Source organism: Papio anubis, chromosome 20, assembly GCF_008728515.1.
Source record: "Papio anubis isolate 15944 chromosome 20, Panubis1.0, whole genome shotgun sequence".
NCBI classification, from domain to species: Eukaryota; Metazoa; Chordata; class Mammalia; order Primates; family Cercopithecidae; genus Papio; species Papio anubis.
Genome location: NC_044995.1, coordinates 48,849,300 through 48,869,710, shown reverse-complemented (window position 1 = coordinate 48,869,710; position 20,411 = coordinate 48,849,300). Strand labels below are relative to the sequence as shown.

The 20,411-nt window shown below is 55.5% G+C and overlaps 1 protein-coding gene across 1 annotated transcript; it reads right to left on the bottom strand.

Annotated features, from left to right (window-relative positions):
* Nucleotides 1-7,660: 7,660 nt before the first annotated feature.
* On the bottom strand, nt 7,661-11,666 carry DIRAS1 (DIRAS family GTPase 1). Its single transcript, XM_031660144.1, has one exon. It carries the CDS (start codon nt 10,976-10,978, stop codon nt 10,382-10,384), a length of 597 nt encoding a protein of 198 aa, XP_031516004.1. The 5' UTR covers nt 10,979-11,666; the 3' UTR covers nt 7,661-10,381.
* Between the last annotated feature and the right edge of the window lie 8,745 nt (nt 11,667-20,411).

The following is a 20,411-nucleotide window of genomic DNA, read 5'->3' as shown; positions in this document are numbered from 1 at the left end:
GAGCAAAACGCCGTCTCAAAAAAATAGCTAGAAGAGAGACCTTGAATTGTTCCCAACATATAGAAATGAGAAATAGTCTAAGTTGTGAACACTCCAAATACCAAATATGATCATTATATGTTCCATGCATATAACAAATACCACATGTACCCCATACATAGATACAAGTATTTGTAACAATTTTGAAAAAGTGTCATGTGAAACCATGTTGGAGCCTAAGACAAATGCAAAAGGCAGCATATCCCGAAATAGACATATTTTCACGTATCTTTTCTCATCAATTTCCTTTGGGTTTTTTGTTCGTTTTATTTGTTGTTTATGTGTTTGTTTTTTGTTTGTTTTGAGACGGAGTCTCACTCTTGTCGCCCAGGCTGGAGTGCAGTGACGTGATCTCGGCTCCCTGCAAACTCCACCTCCCAGGTTCAAGCTATTCTCCCGCCTCAGCCTCCCGAGTAGCTGGGCTTACAGGCGCCCACCACTGTGCCTGGCTAACTTTTTTGTATTTTTTTTTTTTTTTTTTTTTTTTTTTGAGGCCAGGTCTCGGCTCTGTCGCCCAGGCTGGAGTACAGTGGCGGGATCTCAGCTCACTGCAAGCTCCGCCTCCTGGGTTATGCCATTCTCCGCCTCAGCCTCCCGGTGGCTGGGACTGAAGCCATGCACGTCCACCCGGCTAGTTTTGTATTTACCCAGTAGAGGCGAGGGTTTCACCATGATAGCCAGGATGGTCTCGATCTCCTGACCTCGTGATCCGCCTGTCTCGGCCTCCCAAAGTGCTGGGATTACAGGCGTGAGCCACCGCGCCCGGCCACTTTTGTATTTTTAATAGAGACGGAGTTTCACCATGTTGGCCAGCCTGGTCTCAAACTCCTGACCTCGGGTGCTCCACCCGCCTCAGCCTCCCAAAGTGCTGGGATTACAGGAGTGAGCCACTGTTCTCAGCCCCACCGCCTTTTTTTTTTTTTTTTTTTTTTTTTTTTTTTTTTTTTTTTTTTTTTTTGAGACAAAGTCTTGCTCTGTCTCCCAGGCTTGAGTGCAGTGGCACATTCATAGCTCACTTGCAGCCTCAAACTCCTGGGCTCAAGCCATCCTCCTGCCTCAGCCTCCCAAGTAGCTGGGACTATAGGTGTGCACCACCATGCCTGGCTAGTTATTTTGTATTTTTATTTTATTTTAAATTCCGGGATAAATGTGCAGGATGTGCAGGCTTGTTACATAGGTAAACGTGTGCCATGGTGGTTTGCTGCACCTATCTACCCATCACCTAGGTTGTCTTGTTTTGATTTGATTTGTTTGAGACAGAATCTCACTCTGTTGCCCAGGCTGGAGTACAATGGCATGATCTCGGCTCACTGCAACGCCTCACAGGTTCCAGCGATTTTCCTGCCTCAGCATCCTGAGTAGCTGGGATTACAGGCACCTGCCACCACGTCTGACTAATTTTTGTCTTCAGTAGAGGCAGGGTTTCGCCATGTTGCCCAGGCTGGTCTCGAACTCCTGACCTCAAGTGATCTGCTGACCTTGGCCTCCCAAAGTGCTGGGATTACAGGTGTGAGCCGCCTCATCTGACCAACTTTTTTCACTTTTTATAATTATCTGATTCATCTAGGTGGTTGCTTGTCTTAGTATTTTGTTCCTTTTGACTGCTGAGTAATATTCCACAATGAGGATGGGGCACAATTTGTTCAACCATCCACCCACTGAAGACCAGTGTTTGGCTCTTACTAATAAAGCTGCCATTAACATTCCTGTAAGGGTTTGTGTATCAACATAAATCACTTCTCTGAGATATATGACCAGGACCACAGTTGCTATGTCATATGGTAGCTGCACGATTTGTTCTTTAAGAAACTGCCAAATATTCTGCCAGAGAGTTATGAATTTTTTAATGTTTTCTTTTGAGATGGGGTCTTACCAGGTTGCCGAGGCTGATTTTGAACTCCTGGGCTCAAGTGATCCTCCTCCCTCAGCCTGCCAAAATACTGGGATTACAGGCATGAGCCTGTATTTTTTAATGGTTAATTTTTTTCCAGAACATTAAAGCAGTTGAAAGTATTCAAGGATTGAAAAGATGTTGTATTCAAACTCACAATGGCATGTATCTTTTTGTAATGTTATTATTAAGTTTCTTTATGTCCAAATAGACTTTATTATAATTTTACTGTCCTAGTTTTAGTAGAAGCAAATTCTACTAAATCATCAGTCATATTTTCAAAATCTACTTCGGGAAAAAAAATCAACCACTAAAAATGCATAAAGATATATAAAGGTGCTGGGTCAGGCACGGTGGCTCATGCCTGTAATCTCAGCACTTTGAGAGGCCGAGGCAGGTGGATCATGAGGTCAAGAGATTGAGACCATCCTGGCCAACATGGTGAAACCCCGTCTCTACTAAAAATGCAAAAATTAGCTGGGCGTGGTGACGCACGCCTCTAGTCCCAGCTACTCAGGAGGCTGAATTAGGAGAATCACTTGAACGCGGGAGACGGAGGTTGCAGTGAGCCGAGATCACAATGCTGCACTGCAGCCTGGCAACATCTCAAAAAAAAAAAAAAAAGAAAGAAAGAAAGAAAGAAAAAAAGAAAAGAAAAGAAAAAAAATTAGACAGGCACAGTGGCACACACCTGTAGTCCCAGCTTACTCAGGAGGCTGAGGCAGGAGAATCACTTGAACTGGAAGGAGGAGGTTGCAGTGAACCAAGATTGCACCACTGCACTCCAGCCTGGGCAACAAATTGAGACCCTGTCTCAAAAAAATAAAAAGATATAAAAAGATGCTTAAATATTTGGTATATGTACACATGCACACATTTTCCTTTTGCCTGAGGCTCTCAGGGAAATGTTGGATGCTGCCTTTATTTGGGATTTTAATATTTTGTTCAATGCAGATTTTTTGTGCTCGTATCAATTTTTTAAAAAATATTGCATTATGGCCGGGCGCGGTGGCTCATGCCTGTAATCCCAGCACTTTGGGAGGCCGAGACGGGTGGATCACGAGGTCAGGAGATCGAGACCATCCTGGCTAACACGGTGAAACCCCGTCTCTACTAAAAAAAATACAAAAAACTAGCCGGGCAAGGTGGCGGCGCCTGTAGTCCCAGCTACTCGAGAGGCTGAGGCAGGAGAATGGCGTAAACCCGGGAGGCGGAGCTTGCAGTGATCTGAGATCCGGCCACCGCACTCCAGCCTGGGTGACAGAGCGAGACTCCGTCTCAAAAAAAAAAAAAATTGCATTAGGACCAGGTGCAGTGGCTCATGCCTGTAATCCCAGCACTTTGAAAGACCAAGATGGGTGGATTGCTTGAGGCCAGGAGTTCAAGACCAGACTGGCCAACATAGTGAGACCCCATCTCCACTAATAATACAAAAAAATAAAAATTAGCTGGGCCGTGGTGGCGCATGCCTATAATCCTGGCTACTTGGGAGGCTGAGGCAGGAGAATCGCTTGAACCTGGGAGGTGGAGGTTGCAGTGAGCAGAGATCATGCCACTGCACTCCAGTCTGGGCGACAGAGCGAGACTCTCAAATACACACATATTGCATTAGTGAGGGTGGTAATGTGGCTAGGAGGGCTGTCACGAGGAAGTCTTCCATGTCACTTAAGCATCTTGTTTGTGCGGTGACTCACACCTGTCATCCCAGCACTTTGGGGAGGCCGAAGCAGGAGGATCCCTTGAGCCCAGGAGTTTGAGACCATTCTGGGCAACATAGCAAGACCCCCCATATCTACAAATACATATATAAGAAAATTAGACGGGTGCGGTGGCTCATGCCTGTAATCCCAGCACTTTGGGAGGCCGAGGCGGGTAGATCACGAGGTCAGGAGATCGAGACCATCCTGGCTAACACGGTGAAACCCTGTCTCTACTAAAACTACAAAAAATTAGCCAGGCGTGGTGACAGGCGCCTGTAGTCCCAGTTACTCGGGAGGCTGAGGCAGGAGAATGGCGGAACCCCAGGAGGCAGAGCTTGCAGTGAGCCGAGATGGCACCACTGCACTCCAGCCTGGGCGACAGAGTGAGACTCCGTCTCAAAAAAAAAAAAGAAAGAAAATTAGCCACGTGTGGTGATGTGCATGTATCTGTAGTCCCAGCTACTCGGGGAATGCTGAGGTGGGAGGATCACTTGAGCCCAAGAGATTGAGGCTTCAGTGAGCTGTGTTTGCACCACTGCACCACTCCAGCCTGGACGATGGAGCAAGACCCTGTCCAAAAAAAAAAAAGTAGTATCTTGTGACAGTGTTTAGAGGAAGTTATGTGTGTGATAAAACTGTATAAACCACACACACATACGCGCTTAGATGAGTACATGTAAAACCGGTGAGACCTGTGTCCTTCCACTGTGCTGGTTCTGAGGTTGCACTGCAGTTATGCTAGATGTAAACACAGCTGGGGGGCTAGGTGAAGGGTCATTGGACCTCCTTGTACCTTCCCGTGAATCAATAATTATTAATTAATAAAATGTTTTAAACATTGCAATGAAGGCTAGGCATGGTGGCTCATGCCTGTAATCCTAGCACTTTGGGAGGCCGAGGCGGGTGGATCACGAGGTCAGGAGATCGAGACCATCCTGGCCAACACGGTGAAACCCCGTCTCTACTAAAAATACAAAAAATTAGTCGGGCGTGGTGGCGGGCACCTGTAGTCCCAGCTACTCGGGAGGCTGAGGCAGGAGAATGGCGTGAACCCAGGAGGCGGAGTTTGCAGTGAGCCGAGATCGCGCCGCTGCACTCCAGCCCGGGCAGCAGAGCGAGACTCCGTCTTAAAAAAAAAAAAAATTGCAATGAAGGCCGGGCATGGTGGCTCACGCCTGTAATCCCAGCACTTTGGGAGGCCAAGGCAGGTGGATCACCTGAGGTCAGAAGTTCGAGACCTGCCTGGCCAACATGGTGAAACACCATCTCTATTAAAACTACAAAAATTAGTCAGGCGTGGTCATGGGCACCCAGCTCTCGGGAGGCTGGGGCAGGAGAATTGTTTGAAGCTCAGATTTCACCACTGCACTCCAGCCTGGGCGACAGAGCAAGACTCCACCTCAAAAAAAAAAAAAAAAGTAATTTTTAAAAGAGGGTGTCTCAAAACCCATGGTCGGCTGGGCGCGGTGGCTCACGCCTGTAATCCCAGCACTTTGGGAGGCCGAGATGGGCGGATCACGAGGTCAGGGGATCGAGACCATCCTGGCTAACATGGTGAAATCCCATCTCTACTAAAAAATACAAAAAAACTAGCCGGGCGAGGTGGCGGGCACTTGTAGTCCCAGCTACTCGGGAGGCTGAGGCAGGAGAATGGTGTAAACCCGGGAGGCGGAGCTTGCAGTGAGCTGAGATCCGGCCACTGCACTCCAGCCCGGGCGACAGAGCAAGACTCTGTCTCAAAAAAAAAACCCATGGTCACCTGGATAAATAGAGGAGGGATCCCAGGCAGGTGCTATGCTCCCTGCAGCTGGAGCTGGGATTCCACCATCTTCACATTTGACCAGGAGGATATATCACTAACCGCCGCCCTCTCCCGCCTCCTGGGATCCTGGCAAGCCAGACTTCACGTTACACAGATAGGGAGAGTGAGGTCCTGTGGGTTCCTCCCTTTGTAAAATAGGGCTCTTAGTGCCTGTCCAACCTCCTCAGCCAGCTGCAGTAACTACACGGTGCAGCAGGGCCCTCGAGGTCTCTTGAGGGAAGTGTTGAAATGTTCCCATAATGCCCTGGCGTCCTTTTCGTGAAAGTCTAGACTCTTCCCACAGCCCACCAGGCACTGTTTGACCCCAGGCGACCTTCAACTTCACTGGCCACCCTCCCTCTCCTCCCTCCACTCCTGCCAGCCAGGCCTCACGTGTTCCTGCTTCAATGTCTTTGCTGGTCCCCCTGCCCAGTGCTCCGTCCCCGGTCCCCTTGGAGCTGGCCTCTTCCCCGCTTCCCATGTCAGCAAACATGTCGACTTCTGAGTCAGACCCCAGAGGTCTGGGCCTCCCAGCCAAGTCACTTTTGTGATGCAGGTTTATCTCCTGCGTAGGGAACACGTGTCTGCAATGATTTGATCCACTTCTTCATAGACAATCATCGTCCCCGGTGGGTTATGAGTTCTGAGCGGGCAGGGACTCTGGGGCTTGTGTCTGTCACTGCTGTGTGCCCAGCATCAGGGCAGGGCCAGGCATACAGTGGTGCCTCTTGCATAGTGGATGAATGAATAAATGAACCAATGAAAACATGAATGAATGGTGTCTCAGTTCTTCCTTCCAGTCTGTGCCTGAACAAGGCCTTACCTCTTTAGCTCAGACCCCTGCCCCAGCCTGCTCTGGGTTGGGGGTGGGGGGGTGGGAGCTGGGGTGGCAGATGGGACAAGCAGGGAAGGTCCCCTGACGTAGTTTGGCTCTGTGTCCCCACCCAAATCTCATGTTGAATTGTCCTGTGTTGGAGGTAGTGCCTGGTGGGAGGTGACTGGATCACGACGGTGTATCCTCATGAATGGTTTAGCACCACCTCCTCAGTCCTGTCTCATAATAGAGTTCTCACAAGATCCGGTGGTTTAAAAGTGTGTGGTACCTCCTCCCCTGTGCTCCTGCTCCGGTCAAGTGACCTGCCTGCTCCCCTCTGCCTTCCGCCATGACCGTAAGTTTCCTGAGGCCTCCCAGAAGTAGCAGCTGCCATGCTTCCTGTACAGGCTGTGGAACCATGAGCCAATTAAACCTCTTTTCTCTATCAATTACCTGTCTCAGACATTACTTGTCTTTTTTGGGGGAATGGGGGTGGGGGGTGGAACAGAGTTTCACTCTTATTGCCCAGGCTGGAGCACAATGGTATGATCTCAGCTCATTGCAACCTCCGCCTCCCAGGTTCAAGTGATCCTCCTGCCTCAGCCTCCCGAGTAGTTGGGATTACAGACTCCCGCCACCACGCCCAGATAATTTGTTGTTGTTGTTGTTGTTTGTTTTTTGTTTTTGTTTTTTGAGACAGAGTCTCGCTCTGTCGCCCAGGCTGGAGTGCAGTGGTGCGATCTTGTCACACTGCAAGCTCCGCTCCCGGGCCACGCCATTCTCCTGCCTCAGCCTTCTGAGTAACTGGGACTACAGGAGCCTGCCACCACTCCCAGCTAATTTTTTGTATTTTTAGTAGAGACAGGGTTTTCCATGTTAGCCAGGCTGGTCTCAAACTTCTGGCCTCAGGTGATCTGCCCTTCTCGGCCTCCCAAAGTGCTGGGATTACAAGCGTGAGCCACTGCATCTGGCCCGGCCTGGGTATTTCTTTATGGCATTGCAAGAATGGACTAATACAGTCCCCTCTGCCCCAACACCACTGGGCCTGCAAGGAAATTGCCCAAGTTCACAGGAAGTCCAGCTGGGAGAATGTCCCCAGCTAATGTGCGCAGAGCAAATCTGGAAACCGAGGCCCTAGAAAAAAGCCACATAGAGACATCTCCAAGCAGAGTCCCAGACGGGTCCTGCCTTGCCTCCCCTGCTGCGTGTCCTCACCCCGCTCCCTCCACCTCCCCACCACCATTCCATTCCTCATTTCCTACACAGGTCCCCTCCTCCACCCTTCACCCATCCCTCACTTCCTACACCCATCACCTCCTCCACCCTTCACCCCATCCTGCACCTCCCCACACTTCCTGATTCTTTGCAGGTGGTGAGCTGACACCCCACCCCCACCACAGAGACAGGCACCATGCTGGTGGGGAATGCAGGATCCACTTTTTTATTGCAGGAAGACTATGTCTAGAGCGAAGGCTACACAGACCCCACGATGGGGGAGTGGGGACACCCACATGCGGGGGGAGAGGGGGTGGGGGCGGAGTCACAGCAAGCATGGCCTGGCACAGTCCTCAGCACCAGGGGTGCCCAGGCAGTATGGGCCAGCAGCCAGGGCAGGCTCAGGCCCCCTCCTATTGCAGATCCCCTCTCTCCCCAGGGTCGGGGCAGGGTCTGGGGTGGGAGAGGCCTGGAGGTGGGCAGGGCCCCAGGGAGATTGTGCTATCAGGGTGTGTCCCTGAGAAAGGGCCACAGACCCCTGCCCAGCCTCACTCTCTCCGGCACCTTCAGAGCCCAGAAGCTACTGCCAGGACAGGAGAGGAGGCAATGTCAGCTGCTGGTGGGCCCTGGGCCAGCCCAAGTTTTAGGGGGACCCCGCTCTGCTCAGACACAATGCCAGCTCTTCTGGGAGCCCAGTCCAGGTGCTGGATAGCAACACACACACAAGTATGCACACTCCCTCTCTCTGAGTGTGTCCAGTAAACATTTGTTGAGTAAACACTCACATGAACACAGAGGAAAACAAACATGCTTGTACCAAATCAGACACGAGCAACATGTTATCTACATCGTCCCATGTACCAAATCAGACATGAGCAATACGATATCTACATAGTCCCACCTGGCCACATGACTACAGAGACACATGCGTGCAATCTCTCTCTCTCTCTCTCTCTCAGTGTACAAAAGCGCGTGCACACACACACACACACACGCTGCTTCCTCACACCCAATAAGATCAACACCTCCATTTCACCTTCCCTCGCTGACTTAGCTGCTGTGCTCCAAAGCCCCACTATGGAGAGACCCACATGGCACAGAACAAAGAGCAGCTTCCAGCCAACAGCCAGTGAGGAACTGAGGCCCTCAGTCCTGCAACAGCAAGGAACTGAATGCTGCAACAACCACATGAGCTTGGAAGAAGCAAATCCTTCCCCGATCAGGCCTTCAGATGAGGCCTCTGCCTGGCCAATGCTTTGATTGCAGCCTCCTGAGATCCCGAGTAGAGGACCCAGTGAACCTGCACACAGGCTCTGACCTGCAGAATCTATGAGATAATAAACGTGTGTTGTTTCTGGTTGCTCTGTTTGTGGTCATTGGTTACACAGCAATATCCAACTGATACAGATTTGGGACCAAAAGTCACATTGCTAGAGAGTCATGTTGCTATCGAGTGGAACAGAGATCGTGTCCCTCAATCAGGACAAACATATTTACAGATAAATACTCTCAGAAAAACCATATCACCCACTCCCGCAAAATATAGTCATGCTCATACAGGCACAAAGATTCACACAGACACATCACAAATACCCGGTCTTGTTGACAACCACACACAGGTATCTACAACTAACCACCTCTCTATAGACCCTACACCACTATTACACACACAGACTGCCACGAAAACATACCATCCCAGACAGACACACACAGGTATACACGCAGATGCACTTAGATACAAGTCACCCATCCACGCACCCCAGGTTGCACAAATACACCGCATACACCGTTCCATAGTCACTTCCGTGTATGTTGGACACAACCCTGTGGGGTCACGTGAGTGTGGCGTCACTCAGACTCTCTCACAAAAACACCGAGAACCTCATGGCTGCAGATACACCTGACTCCAGGACGCCACCTTCCCGGGTGGGCCCTGCTCTCTGGGGCACAGGTGGTGGGGAGGAAGTGGGCGGGGCAGACCTCTGCCTGGAGGCCCCTCGGATCCTGCTGGTGCTGGGTCCTATCGGCTGTCCCTCTACGGGGGTGTAATTGATGTCTCTCTGGCCAGGGCCCTGGGCACCCCCTCCTGAGCATCCCAGGTCCCCACCCACCATGCGTTGCTAACGTCTCTGTCTTGGTGGAAGAGACGCGTCCCCGGGTGGACGGTGTCTGGGAAGCCCCTCTACGTTCATGGTGCCTCTCCGACCGGGCAGTTGTGCTGTGGATGTGGCCGGTCCCGGGGGTGGGACTCGGGGCTGGCAGGGGCACTGCTGCAGGCCCTGTGGTTATTGCCTGGTGGCCTGAGGCCCATCCCGCGGGCCCCACACCCCGGTGTGAAGACAGGAGAGAGCGGCGTTCTGGGACCGGAGGAGGGGCACAGATCAGAGGTCGTGAGGGGCTGGGTGGGCTTGGGTGTATGTTAACACCAAACAGGAGAAAAAAAGAAAAAAATATCTGAGGCTGATGTGCATTTTCAACTTCCCCCTCCCCCAGAAGGTCACAGTGATCAAATGTGAGGGACAGGACGCGCAGGTCTGGCTGGGGACACCCCAGGGAAAGAGATGGAGATGGGGAAACGCAGCCTCCTCGGATCCCAGCGGGAACAAGCAGCTCCTCTTGCCAGCTCCCCGTCCTGTTTTCCCATCTGCAGGACAAGGGGGACCACCTCCAGCTCTTGGTTTTGGGGGGCGGGTACAGACAGAACAGGAGGGTGGAAAGAGAGCGGGGGGAGGAAGAAGAGCCCCAGCCCTGCCTCGGGATGGGCAGGGGCAGCGGAGAGGGGGTGGCCTCGGTTTCCCCAGCCGAGGTGTCAGAGGAAGGATGAGAGAAGAGGAGGAGGCCGAGGAGGGTGTCGGTGTTGGGGGAGGCAGCGGGGGCCGGGGCCAGTGGGGGTGGGCGGCGGGCAGGTGGGCGTTCCGGGCTCACATGAGGGTGCATTTGCCCTTGACGCGGTCTGTCCTCTTCTGCTTCCCGGAGCGCTTGCCGTCGATGTTGAGGCTCATGTTCCGGCGGGTCTCCAGCGTCAGCAGCTCCTGGAAGAGTTCCTTGACGTTGTAGTTCATCTTGGCCGAGGTCTCCATGAAGGCGCACTTCCACTCCTGGGCCACCGCCTGCGCCTCGCGCGTGTCCACCTCCCGCTGCGTCTCGTCGCACTTGTTGCCCACGAGCATCACGGGGATGTCCTCCACGCTGCCCTTGATCTGCACGATGAGCTTGTAGATGGGCCCCAGCTCCTCCAGCGACTGCTTGCTGGTGACCGAGAACACCAGGATGAAGGCGTGGCCCTTGGAGATGGACAAGCGCTGCATGGCCGGGAACTGGTGGCTGCCGGTGGTGTCTGTGATCTGCAGCGTGCACACGCTCTTGTCGCAGCTGATCACCTGCCGGTAGGTGTCCTCGATGGTGGGGATGTACGTGTCGCGGAACGTGCCCTTCACGAAGCGCAGCACCAGTGAGCTCTTGCCCACGCCGCCCGCCCCGAACACCACCACGCGGTAGTCATTGCTCTGTTCGGGCATCTTCCCCGCGGCGGGTGGGGGGCCGGGCCTGGGAGGGTCTGGTGCCGGCTGCAAGAACCCCAGACCGAGCCTGTGCGGAGAGGAGGATCAGACGTCAAAGGCCACCCAGGCTGGAGGGGACAGCCCCAAGCCCTAGGGAGAGAGGCGGACAGGGCGGCTTCTCAGAGGAGGTGGCTGCTGTGCCTCCTGCCTCCCGAAAAGGCCCATCTGCTTGCCGTGGCTGACTTTGCAGTTCTGTCCCGCAGGCGGGCGCACAGCCAACACCCTTCGCTTACTCCTCCCTAACCAAATCTGGGGCCTGAGCTTCCCCGGGGGGCGCTGAGCTAGGAGAGGCGTGAGAGATGCCGGGATGCCCACGAAACTCCTTCCCCTGGTGCGGGTGTCCCTTCCAGGCTGTGCCGGCTTCCTCCTCTCTTCCCAGCGTGGCAGGAGCCCCTGAAAGCTAGTAGGTCTGGCTTCCGCCTCTCGCTCCACACCTGCCTGACTCTGAGGCCTTGCTGAGCCATTGTGCCACCCTGAGCCTGTTTGGTGGATCAAACAGTGCCCGTCTCCAACAACCATGGGTCCCCTGCTCCTCCCCCACCCCCGAGATGGCTAACCCTCATGGAAAACGCACATGGTGCAGTGTTTAAGATGCATGTGTCAGGGCTGCAGCCCTAGGTATGATGAATCAGTCGGCCAGGGCAACAGCCCTGGGAACTTGTACTTTATTTTATTCTTCTTATTTATTTATTTATTTATTTATTTTTAGACAGAGTTTCGCTCTTGCTGCCCAGGCTGGAGTGCAGTGGCGCAATCTCGGCTCACCGCAACTTCCGCCTCCCGGGTTCAAGCTATTCTCCTGCCTCAGCTTCCCAAGCAGCTGGGACTACAGGCATGCGCCACCACGCCTGGCTAATTCTATATTTTTAGTAGAGACGGGGTTTCTCCATGTTGGTCAGGCAGGTCTCGAACTCCTGACCTCAGGTGATCTGCCCACCTCGGCCTCCCAAAGTGCTGGGGTTACAGGCGTGAGCTACCGCACCTGGCCTTCTTCTTATTTTTTTTTAAGACCAAGTCTCCTTCTGTTGCCCAGGCTGGAGTTCAGCGGTGCAATCTCAGCTCACTGCAACCTCTGCCTTCTCGGTTCAAGCAATTCTCCTGCCTCAGCCTCCAGAGTAACTGGGACTACAGGCACGCACCACCACACCCGGCTAATTTTTGTATTTTTAGTAGAGATGGGGTTTCGCCATGTTGGCCAGGCTGGTCTTGAACTCCTGACCTCAGGTGATCCTCCCGCCTCAGCCTCCCAAAGTGCTGGGATTCCAGGCGTGAGCCACCGCGTCCAGCTGGAACTTGTATTTTAAGGCTGCTCTCCTCACCTCCCATAAATGGGATCCTGAGGCTAGGAGTCTGAGAACCACAATTTGCAAATCAGGGCACCAATTTCCAAAAGCCACCCTGGGAGGCAGGGTCTTGCAGCCCAGGTGGGACACAAACATACACAACCAGAAGCTGAATGGGAAAATCCCCGCTCCCTAAATTATAAAATCAAACTATGGCCTGGCATGCCCTAGGCCTTCCCGTTCAGGTCTGATGGATCCTTAGGAATAGCGTTTCCTGGGAGGGGGTCCTTTTGGCCCCTCTCTTCTCTCTTGGGCTCAGAGAGGTCCAGCAGCCTGAGGAGGTCACACAGCACAGCGGATCCTGAAAGGATGGAGGTGGGGAGAGAACCCTGGGGGAAGGGCAGGTGGCTTATCTCCAGAATTTATGTCCTCCCCTCCCCTTCCTCCTTCCAGTCTCTGGGATGGGGATGGGGAGTCCCCCAGCAAGGCGGTCTACAGTGGGAGAGAAGGAGGCACCAGTTCCTACTTGCTGTTGCACTTGGAGTGGGGGTGTGTTTATGGGGAGGGTCCAGAAGTTCCCCGGGAGCCAGTGGTTTGAACCTAAACAGGCACATTCAAGTCCCCAAGCCTCCGTTCTCGCTTCTGTGAAATGCGAGCCACTGTTGGGACAAGTAAGGTGACAAGGTGGAGAAAGGTCCCAGGCAGTGCCCCGTCCAGCAGAGACTCCGATCACCACAGTGATCACAATCACAAGGGCTCGGGGCCGGTAGGCAGAGCACTTGGCCGTGCCAGTTGGTTGCAAAGGCACCTTCTGGCTTATCAAGGGTAACAGATTTGCCAGAAAAAGAAAACAGGATGATGAAAGCGCCAGCTGACACAGTCCCCAGTTGTGATGAGCCAGGCAAACTTCTGGGCGCCTCGGCAATGCCAACTCATGTGATTGGCTGCCGGATGTGTGGACTACATGCATAGTAATTCTGGACATTCGGAGGAGGCTGGGGGTGCTGGTGGTTGGGGGGAGGCGGCCTGCGCTGCAGACCCTGCCCTTTCCTGGGTGGGCGCCCTGAGAGGCAGGCACGCTGCTGTGCAGAAAGATGCCACCAAGATGGGCCTGGGGTCCTAACAGCTGTGGGTTCTGTGGACCCAGACCCAGCCTTTGCCTTGCTGTGGGCGCTGAAGCTCCAGCCCCCATCAGCAGCACTGTCCTCCCCGAGTAGCCCCGCTGGGTCTGGAATCCCTGACTAGGAAGGCGCTTGCACTCAAGAGCCCTGAAGCCCACGAAGCCCACGCGGCTTCCCACCTCCACCTCCTGGGGGATGCGGGTGGAGGGAGGGGGTCGTGGGCACTGAGGCGGGAGCAGGAGGGGCTGGCTCAAGGTCACAGAGCAGGGGGGTGGAGGCGCATAGCTGGGCTGGAAGCCCACCCTACTTGGCTACACTCCCGGGGTTTCCCGCCTGCGCCGGGCAGCCCACCCCCGGACACCCAGGCAGGGCCAATGTACCCCAGCCCTGGGTCCCTGAAGCCCGGCTCCTGGCCGGACACGGCATGGTTGGTGGGGGCAGGGGTGTCAAAGCAAGCTCAGGGTCAGGAAAGCAGAGAGAGCCGCGACCCAGGGGTCTAGCAGGGGTCACGCCTGACCAAGGGAGGGGCGGGGGTCTGACCCAGGGCCGCCTGACCGGTGAGGGGTCTGATGGAGAGAGGGCCTGCTCTAGGGGGCCGAGGGCGCAGAGGGCGGTGCGTGGGCTGGCCCAGGGGCGCCTCTTTGACTCCAGGGAGGGACGAGGATGGTCCCCGTGATGGCCTCACGCCGAGGCCAGCCTGAGTGATGACACCGAGTGAACCAACGCGAGAGGGGCAAGTGGCCCTGCACCCAGGGGGGCCTGGGTGGGAGGGAGGCGGCTGGAGCCGTCTGTTAAGGTGAGCCGCGCGGAGGGAAATGGGCTGGGCTGGCGGGATGGGATCGAGGCGGCCGCCAGCCCTGGAGCCAGGCGGGGAAGGGCCCGGCCCCGAGGCCCGGGAGGGTGGGGCTGGGATAGCGATGGACGCGCGGCGGGCGACGGCTGGCGGGGTCATGCAGGACCCCGCCCCGCCCCGCGCCGCCTACCTGGGCCCGCTGGGTCCCCGCGGCGCTGCAAGGCTGCTCCTCGCCCCGCTCCAGGTCTGGCTGGCCAAGCGCCCCTGCCTGCCTGAGCTGCCGTGAGCCAGGCTCTGCGGCTGTCCTGCCTGCCTGGCCTGCCTGCTCCTGCTCCTGCTCCTGCTCCTGACTCCGCGACACGACACTTTGGCAAGTGCTGCTCACAGGTCACTGCCGGCCTATCGAGGGACTCCTTCTGGACTGCGATTCCCCCACTTGCACCTCCCTGCCTGCGCCTCTGGGTGGGAGGCTGCCAGGATCCGACTCCCCTGCCTGCCACTGGTGGCTACCTGCGCGCCCTGATTGGGAGCTGCAAATGCCTCCCCTGAAACCTGAGTGGCTGAGCCTGCCTGGGAGGAGAGTTCAGCCGGGGTGGGGGCTCATGAAATGTGGATAGTTGGGAGTGCAGAATGGGCCCCTGAGGGACGGGCAGGGGCCTGGACAAGCATGCAGGGCAGGAACTAGAGGGGTAAAAAGGAAATGGGAGTAATGGGATAACTAAACACCTTAATGAAAGGGTTAGGGAAGGGGTAGTGGAGGCAGCCCATGGCAGTCGGGCTAGGGAGGTGGGGGATGAGCCAAGGGGGCTGGTGCTACTCTGCAGAGAATGGGTTTGCGGTTTTGGGTTAGGAAAATGTTTGTGTTCCCCCAACAGGAGGCGTCTTAGGGGAGCACTGGCTTTCCTGATGGCGTCTGTGTATCCACAAGAGACTGTGACTCCTCCTCCATTTTGGAGACCTGGAGGCTGAGGTTCCTTTTGGCCTCATCGGGCAGATCCCAGAGGAGACTGGACTTTGGGGTCCAGTGACCAGGTCAGAAGGTGCACTCACGGGTGAGTGTGAGTGTGAGACAGTCCCAAGGCCGCAAGGCTGTTAGAGGAAGGCACCCCTTGGTGGAGAGGCCAACTCTCGGACCCACAGGGGACTCTCCCGAGTCAGAGTGGTCAGTGGGTGAGAGGCTGGTCTGGAAGGTGGTGAGCTCCCCGTCACCAGGCCTGTGAGCAGGTGCTGCAGCCCCGGGAAGCCCTCGGCACTCAGCTCCTGGGTTCTCCATGGCCACCATTTCCATGGCCCTGGATGAGGTGGGCCCTTCTGCCTCTGCAGAGACTTGGCACTGCCCCCAAGACCACTCAGTCCCCTCTCCTGTTGCCACCGAGGCCGGGGCACTGAGGTTCGTATGACTTTGGTACTCTGCTTCTCCCTGACTTGACCCCACTCTCCCTCCTGGCCTCTAGACCCCCGCTCTGCAGCCCTCCTACTCTGCCACTCAACGCTCCAACTGGGACATGGGCCTCCCCTGCTCTAATGCCACCCATGGCTCCCTTCTCCCAGGTCAAGGTCCAGCTTCTCAGCCTGGCATCCATGGCCTGGCCTGAGTGCTCCTGGTGTGCACCTCCCTCCTGTCCTGACCCCAGCCCTGTGGGAGCACCTCAGAGCATGGCCCGGCCCCTGACCCTCATCTGGGGGTGCACTCAGCAGGAGATGGAGACAGCCCCGAGGCAGACAAATCCCAGCTTCTGCTCTACATGGCTGCCTGCAGGGAAGTGCCTTCTCCAAGCCTCGGTTCCCCCATCTGTCAGTGACGTCATTGTTGCCCGCCTGTAGGGTTGCTGGGAACACACGGGCAGGGTGCCCACCTACACGGGGCTGCTGGGCACCCAAGCACTCAGACCGCAGCCCTGCCCCTTCCCAGTCTGCCTGCCTGCCTTCGTCTCCTGAGTGACCCGCCAGCGTGGGGCAGGGCATCATGCTGGCTCCCTGGCTCCTCCGGGCACCAGCTCAGGCCGGGGCAGGCTGACTCATAGGTAGGAGAGTGGGCAGGGCAGTAACTCCACACTGCGGCTGCTATTTATAGCTCCCAGGCCAGGCTGTGGGCCGAGTGAGCTGGCGAGGCCAGGCCCTGTTCCCCTCCTCACTGTCCCTGGGGAACAGAGGCTCCACCCCTGACCCGAGCACCCAAACTAGGACAGCAGGAGCCTCTCCCCCATGGCGGGCCAGGGAGCAGAGAGCTCGTCCTGGCCTTTGTGAGTGGCGGTGGGTGGGCGCCCCAGCTCTCCCTCTCCTTGGAAAGGTCCATGATCCAAATCTCAGGGGCCAGGGCACTTGCACACTGGGGCGCTGAGCAAGCCGGGACTGGCACTGGAGTTTCCTGGGTTCCCTGCTGCCTCTCCTACCCGAGTCCCTGTTTGGAGAGTCCCTGGGTGTCCTGAGAGGCACAGAGGTGGGCGAGGAGGACTGAGACCGGCTGCATCTTTGCCAAGGAGAAGAGGACCCGTCAACCTCTCCAGCTCCCGAGCTGGGCGGGATCCACAGGCGTCCATGCTGAGTCCCCAGGGTGAAACCGGGGGAGTCTGCATGGATCCCGCAAACACAGAGTGCCAGTGTAGTGGGTGCTGGGCCCTCAGCCGTCTGTACGAGGCCACTGTCCCTGCTCCCGTCTGGAAACTGCTGCTCAGAGAACGGAAGCGGCTCGCCCATGGTGGCCCAGTGGGGAAGAGGCCCGTCCAGATCCATCAGGCTCTGAAGCCACAGCCCAGCCTTCTGGGGATGGACGGCCACCCCCTTGTGATCCTCTTGCCCTGTCCCTGGCTATCTGGAGTCCTGTCCCGGGGACAGTGGGCCTGTCCTGCCTTACAGATCTCCTTTCAACAGAATAGCAAGGGATGGCGTTCATCTGAAACGTCCAGCTCCTCAGCCAGCCCTGCAGCTCCACGGCCCCTCTCCTCACCCTGCTGCCCTGGCCAGGGCCGCACAGGCCTCACTGAGCCCCAGCTAGCCATTGGAGAGGAGGGCAGTAGGGTCCAGTCCTCGGCTCTCTTCAGTGGTCTCTGGACCATGTGGGCAAAGCTGAGTTTGCACATCCTGGCCTCAGGGGGAAGAGTCCCTGGAGGCTCAGCCACACAGTTGCTTTTCAAGTTTAGCATCTGTCAATCAATCAATCTATCTATCACCTATCAATCATCGATCTGTCATCTATCAATCAATCATCTATCATCTAACAATAATCTACCAATCATCTATCACCTATCAATAATCAATCATCTACCTATCATCTATCATCTATTAATCATTTACCTATTTTCTATCAATCATCTGTCATCTATTAATCATTATCTATCAATTATCTATCTATCTATCTATCTATCTATCTATCTATCTATCTATCTACATCTATCGAGACAGGGTCTCACTCTGTCACCCAGGCTGGAGTGCAGTGGTGAGGTCACAGCTCACCGCAGCCTTGACCTTCTGGGCTCAAGCAGTCCTTCCTCCTCAACCTCCTGAGTAGCTGGGACTACAGGTACGCACCACCAGGCCCAGCTAATTTTTAAAAATGTTTCTGGGCTGGGCACGATGGCTCATGCCTGTAATCCCTGCACTTTGGGAGGCTGAGGTGGGCAGATCACTTGAGGTCAGGAGTTCAAGACCAGCCTGGCCAACATGGTGAAACCCCTTCTCTACTAAAAATATAAAAAGTTAGCCAAACGTGGTGGCAGGCGCCTGTAATCCCAGCTACTCAGGAGGCTGAGGCAGGAGAATCACTTGAACCTGGGAGGCGGAGGTTGCAGTGAGCTGAGATCACACCACCATACTCCAGCTTGGGTAACAGAGCAAGACTCTATCTTAAAAGAAAAAAAAGAAAAAGAAAAAAAGTTCTGGGCTTGACGCAGTGGCTCACGCCTATAATCCCAGTACTTTGAGAGGCTGATCAAGAGGTCAGCACTTTGAGGTGGGCTGATCACGAGGTCAGGAGTTCGAGACCAGCCTGACCAACATGGTGAAACTCCATCTCTACTAAAAATACAAAAATTAGCCGGGCATGGTGGTGGGCACCTGTAAACCCAGCTATTCAGGAGGCTGAGGCAGGAGAATCGCTTGAACCTGGGAGGCAGAGGTTGCAGTGAGCTGAGACGGTGCCATTGTACTCCAGCCTGGGTGACAGAGCAAGACTCAAAAAAAAAAAAAAAAAAAAATCTGTAGAGATAGGGTCTTACTATATTGTCGAGGCTGGTGGCATCAATATTTTAAGATACAACAAAGACCATTTGTCAAAAACCAGTTTGCCTTCAAAGATGAACGGGCTGGCATCCCCAAGTCCCCCCACCCCTTTTTTTTTTTTTTTTTTTTTTCCTGTCAGCATCTGCAGAGCCGCTCACCGCTGCTCCCCCAGCCCCCACGCCACGCCTCACCCTGCCTGGCTCCTAGAGTCAGCACTGGGTTCCTCTCTAACATCCGAGTGCTATGGGTTTTTGTTTTTGTTTTTTAGACAGAGTCTCACTCTGTCACCCAGATTGGAATACAGTAGTGTGATCTCGGCTCACTGCAACCTCCACCTCCTAGGTTCAAGCAACTCCCCTGCCTCAGCCTCCCTAGTAGCTGGGATTACAGGTGCCCACCGCCACACCCGGCTAATTTTTATACTTTTAGTAGAGATGGGGTTTCACCATGTTGCCCAGGCTGGTCTGGAACTCCTGACCTCAGGTGATCCGTCCGCCTCGGCCTCCCAAAGAGCTGGGATTACAGGTGTGAGCCACCGTGCCTGGCTGGGGTGCCGTTTCATCACCACCTCTAAGGAGTGGGGTTACTGAGTCTTTAGCATTGGCAGGATAAGCTCCGGTAATACCTGGGTCTTCTTAGAGAGAAGAAGCCACTCTGGTCATCAGAGAAAAAAGGCTGAGAACTACAGAGAGGCCCCAGGACCTTTGCACATGCTGCTCCCTCAGCCAGACGCGCTCTCTCTCCCTCATCTCCTCCTCACTCACTTCCTCCAGTCCCCTGCATGTCACCCCAGAGACCGCTCCTGACCACGGAGCTAAAATCATCTCCTTTTGCCGTCTCTCACCATGTCCTGATTCTTTTCAGGGCATTTATTGCTACCTGGTACTGCGTGACATGCTGGCGTCGGCTCCTTCTCCAGAATGTGAGCCGCCTTAGTTCTGGGGCACTGGTTCCCACCCGGGGGGTGATTCGGTCCCAAGGGGAGACTGGGCACTAGATGGGAACATCTGTGGTTCTCACAACTGCAGGTGCTCCTGGCATGGAGTGGTTGGAGGCCAGGGATGCTGCTCAGCACCCTGCAGTGCCCAGGACAATCCCATCCCAGAGAACCATCTGGCCCCTGGGTCCACAGTGCCCAGGGGGAGAGACCCTGGAGGGGTCGATGGTCTCAAACTTTGCCCACCCCAGCATGGCCAGCGTTGCCTGGGAACTTGGTGGAATGCAAATTCTCAGGCCCCACTCCAAAGCCCAGCTGCAGCTCAGCTTCCCACAAGGCACAGGATGGCCCCACATGTCCACAAAGCCGAGGCACAGAAGCCTGTCCTGGGGGCCAGCTCATCTAGCCTGAGTCTGGCTGGACCTCCACTAGCTCAGACGGAAGCCCAGCCAGCCCGCTCACCTCTTCATGGAGAAGCCCGACACAGCGCTGGCCACTCCCTCCCCTCTGTGTGCAGCTCCCAGGCTCTGAAGCACTCACCTGTCTAACCCGATTCTCACCCAACAAGACCGCAATCCGCCATCACTTCCACCCTCAGCCAAGACACGGAGGCCAGCTGTGTCACTGCCCCGAGGGGCTGCAGGTGCGTGGCCGCAGAGGCCTGAGGGGTGGCAGGGACAGGGGTGGGGGCACCTTCCCACTCCAACCCCGTCTGGCCTCAGCACCCGACAGCCGGGAGAAGAGTTCTGGGGTCTTCCAGACAAGCGCCCACGTCCTGCAGCAGCCCCTCCCTCGAAAGGCAGATGTCTCCTCTACTTTCGGGAGCCTCCGCCTCCTTCCCACCTGCAGGTGGACCCTGGAAAGGCTGGGGCGGCCTCCGAGCATCGAGGTGAAGGCTGAGGAGTCTTTATTGGTGACAGGCTGCTCACCGGCTGTCCCAAAAGCAGACACAGCTCAAGGCACAAGCTGGGTGCAGGCTGGCAGCTGGAACAGGTGGGATACAGCCCCCTCTCTTCCCAGTGGGGCAGTGGGTCCGGAG

Coding starts and splice junctions, on each gene's coding strand:
- DIRAS1 (XM_031660144.1), bottom strand. CDS start 10,978: ATGCCCGAACAGAGCAATGACTACCGCGTGGTGGTGTTCGGGGCGGGC.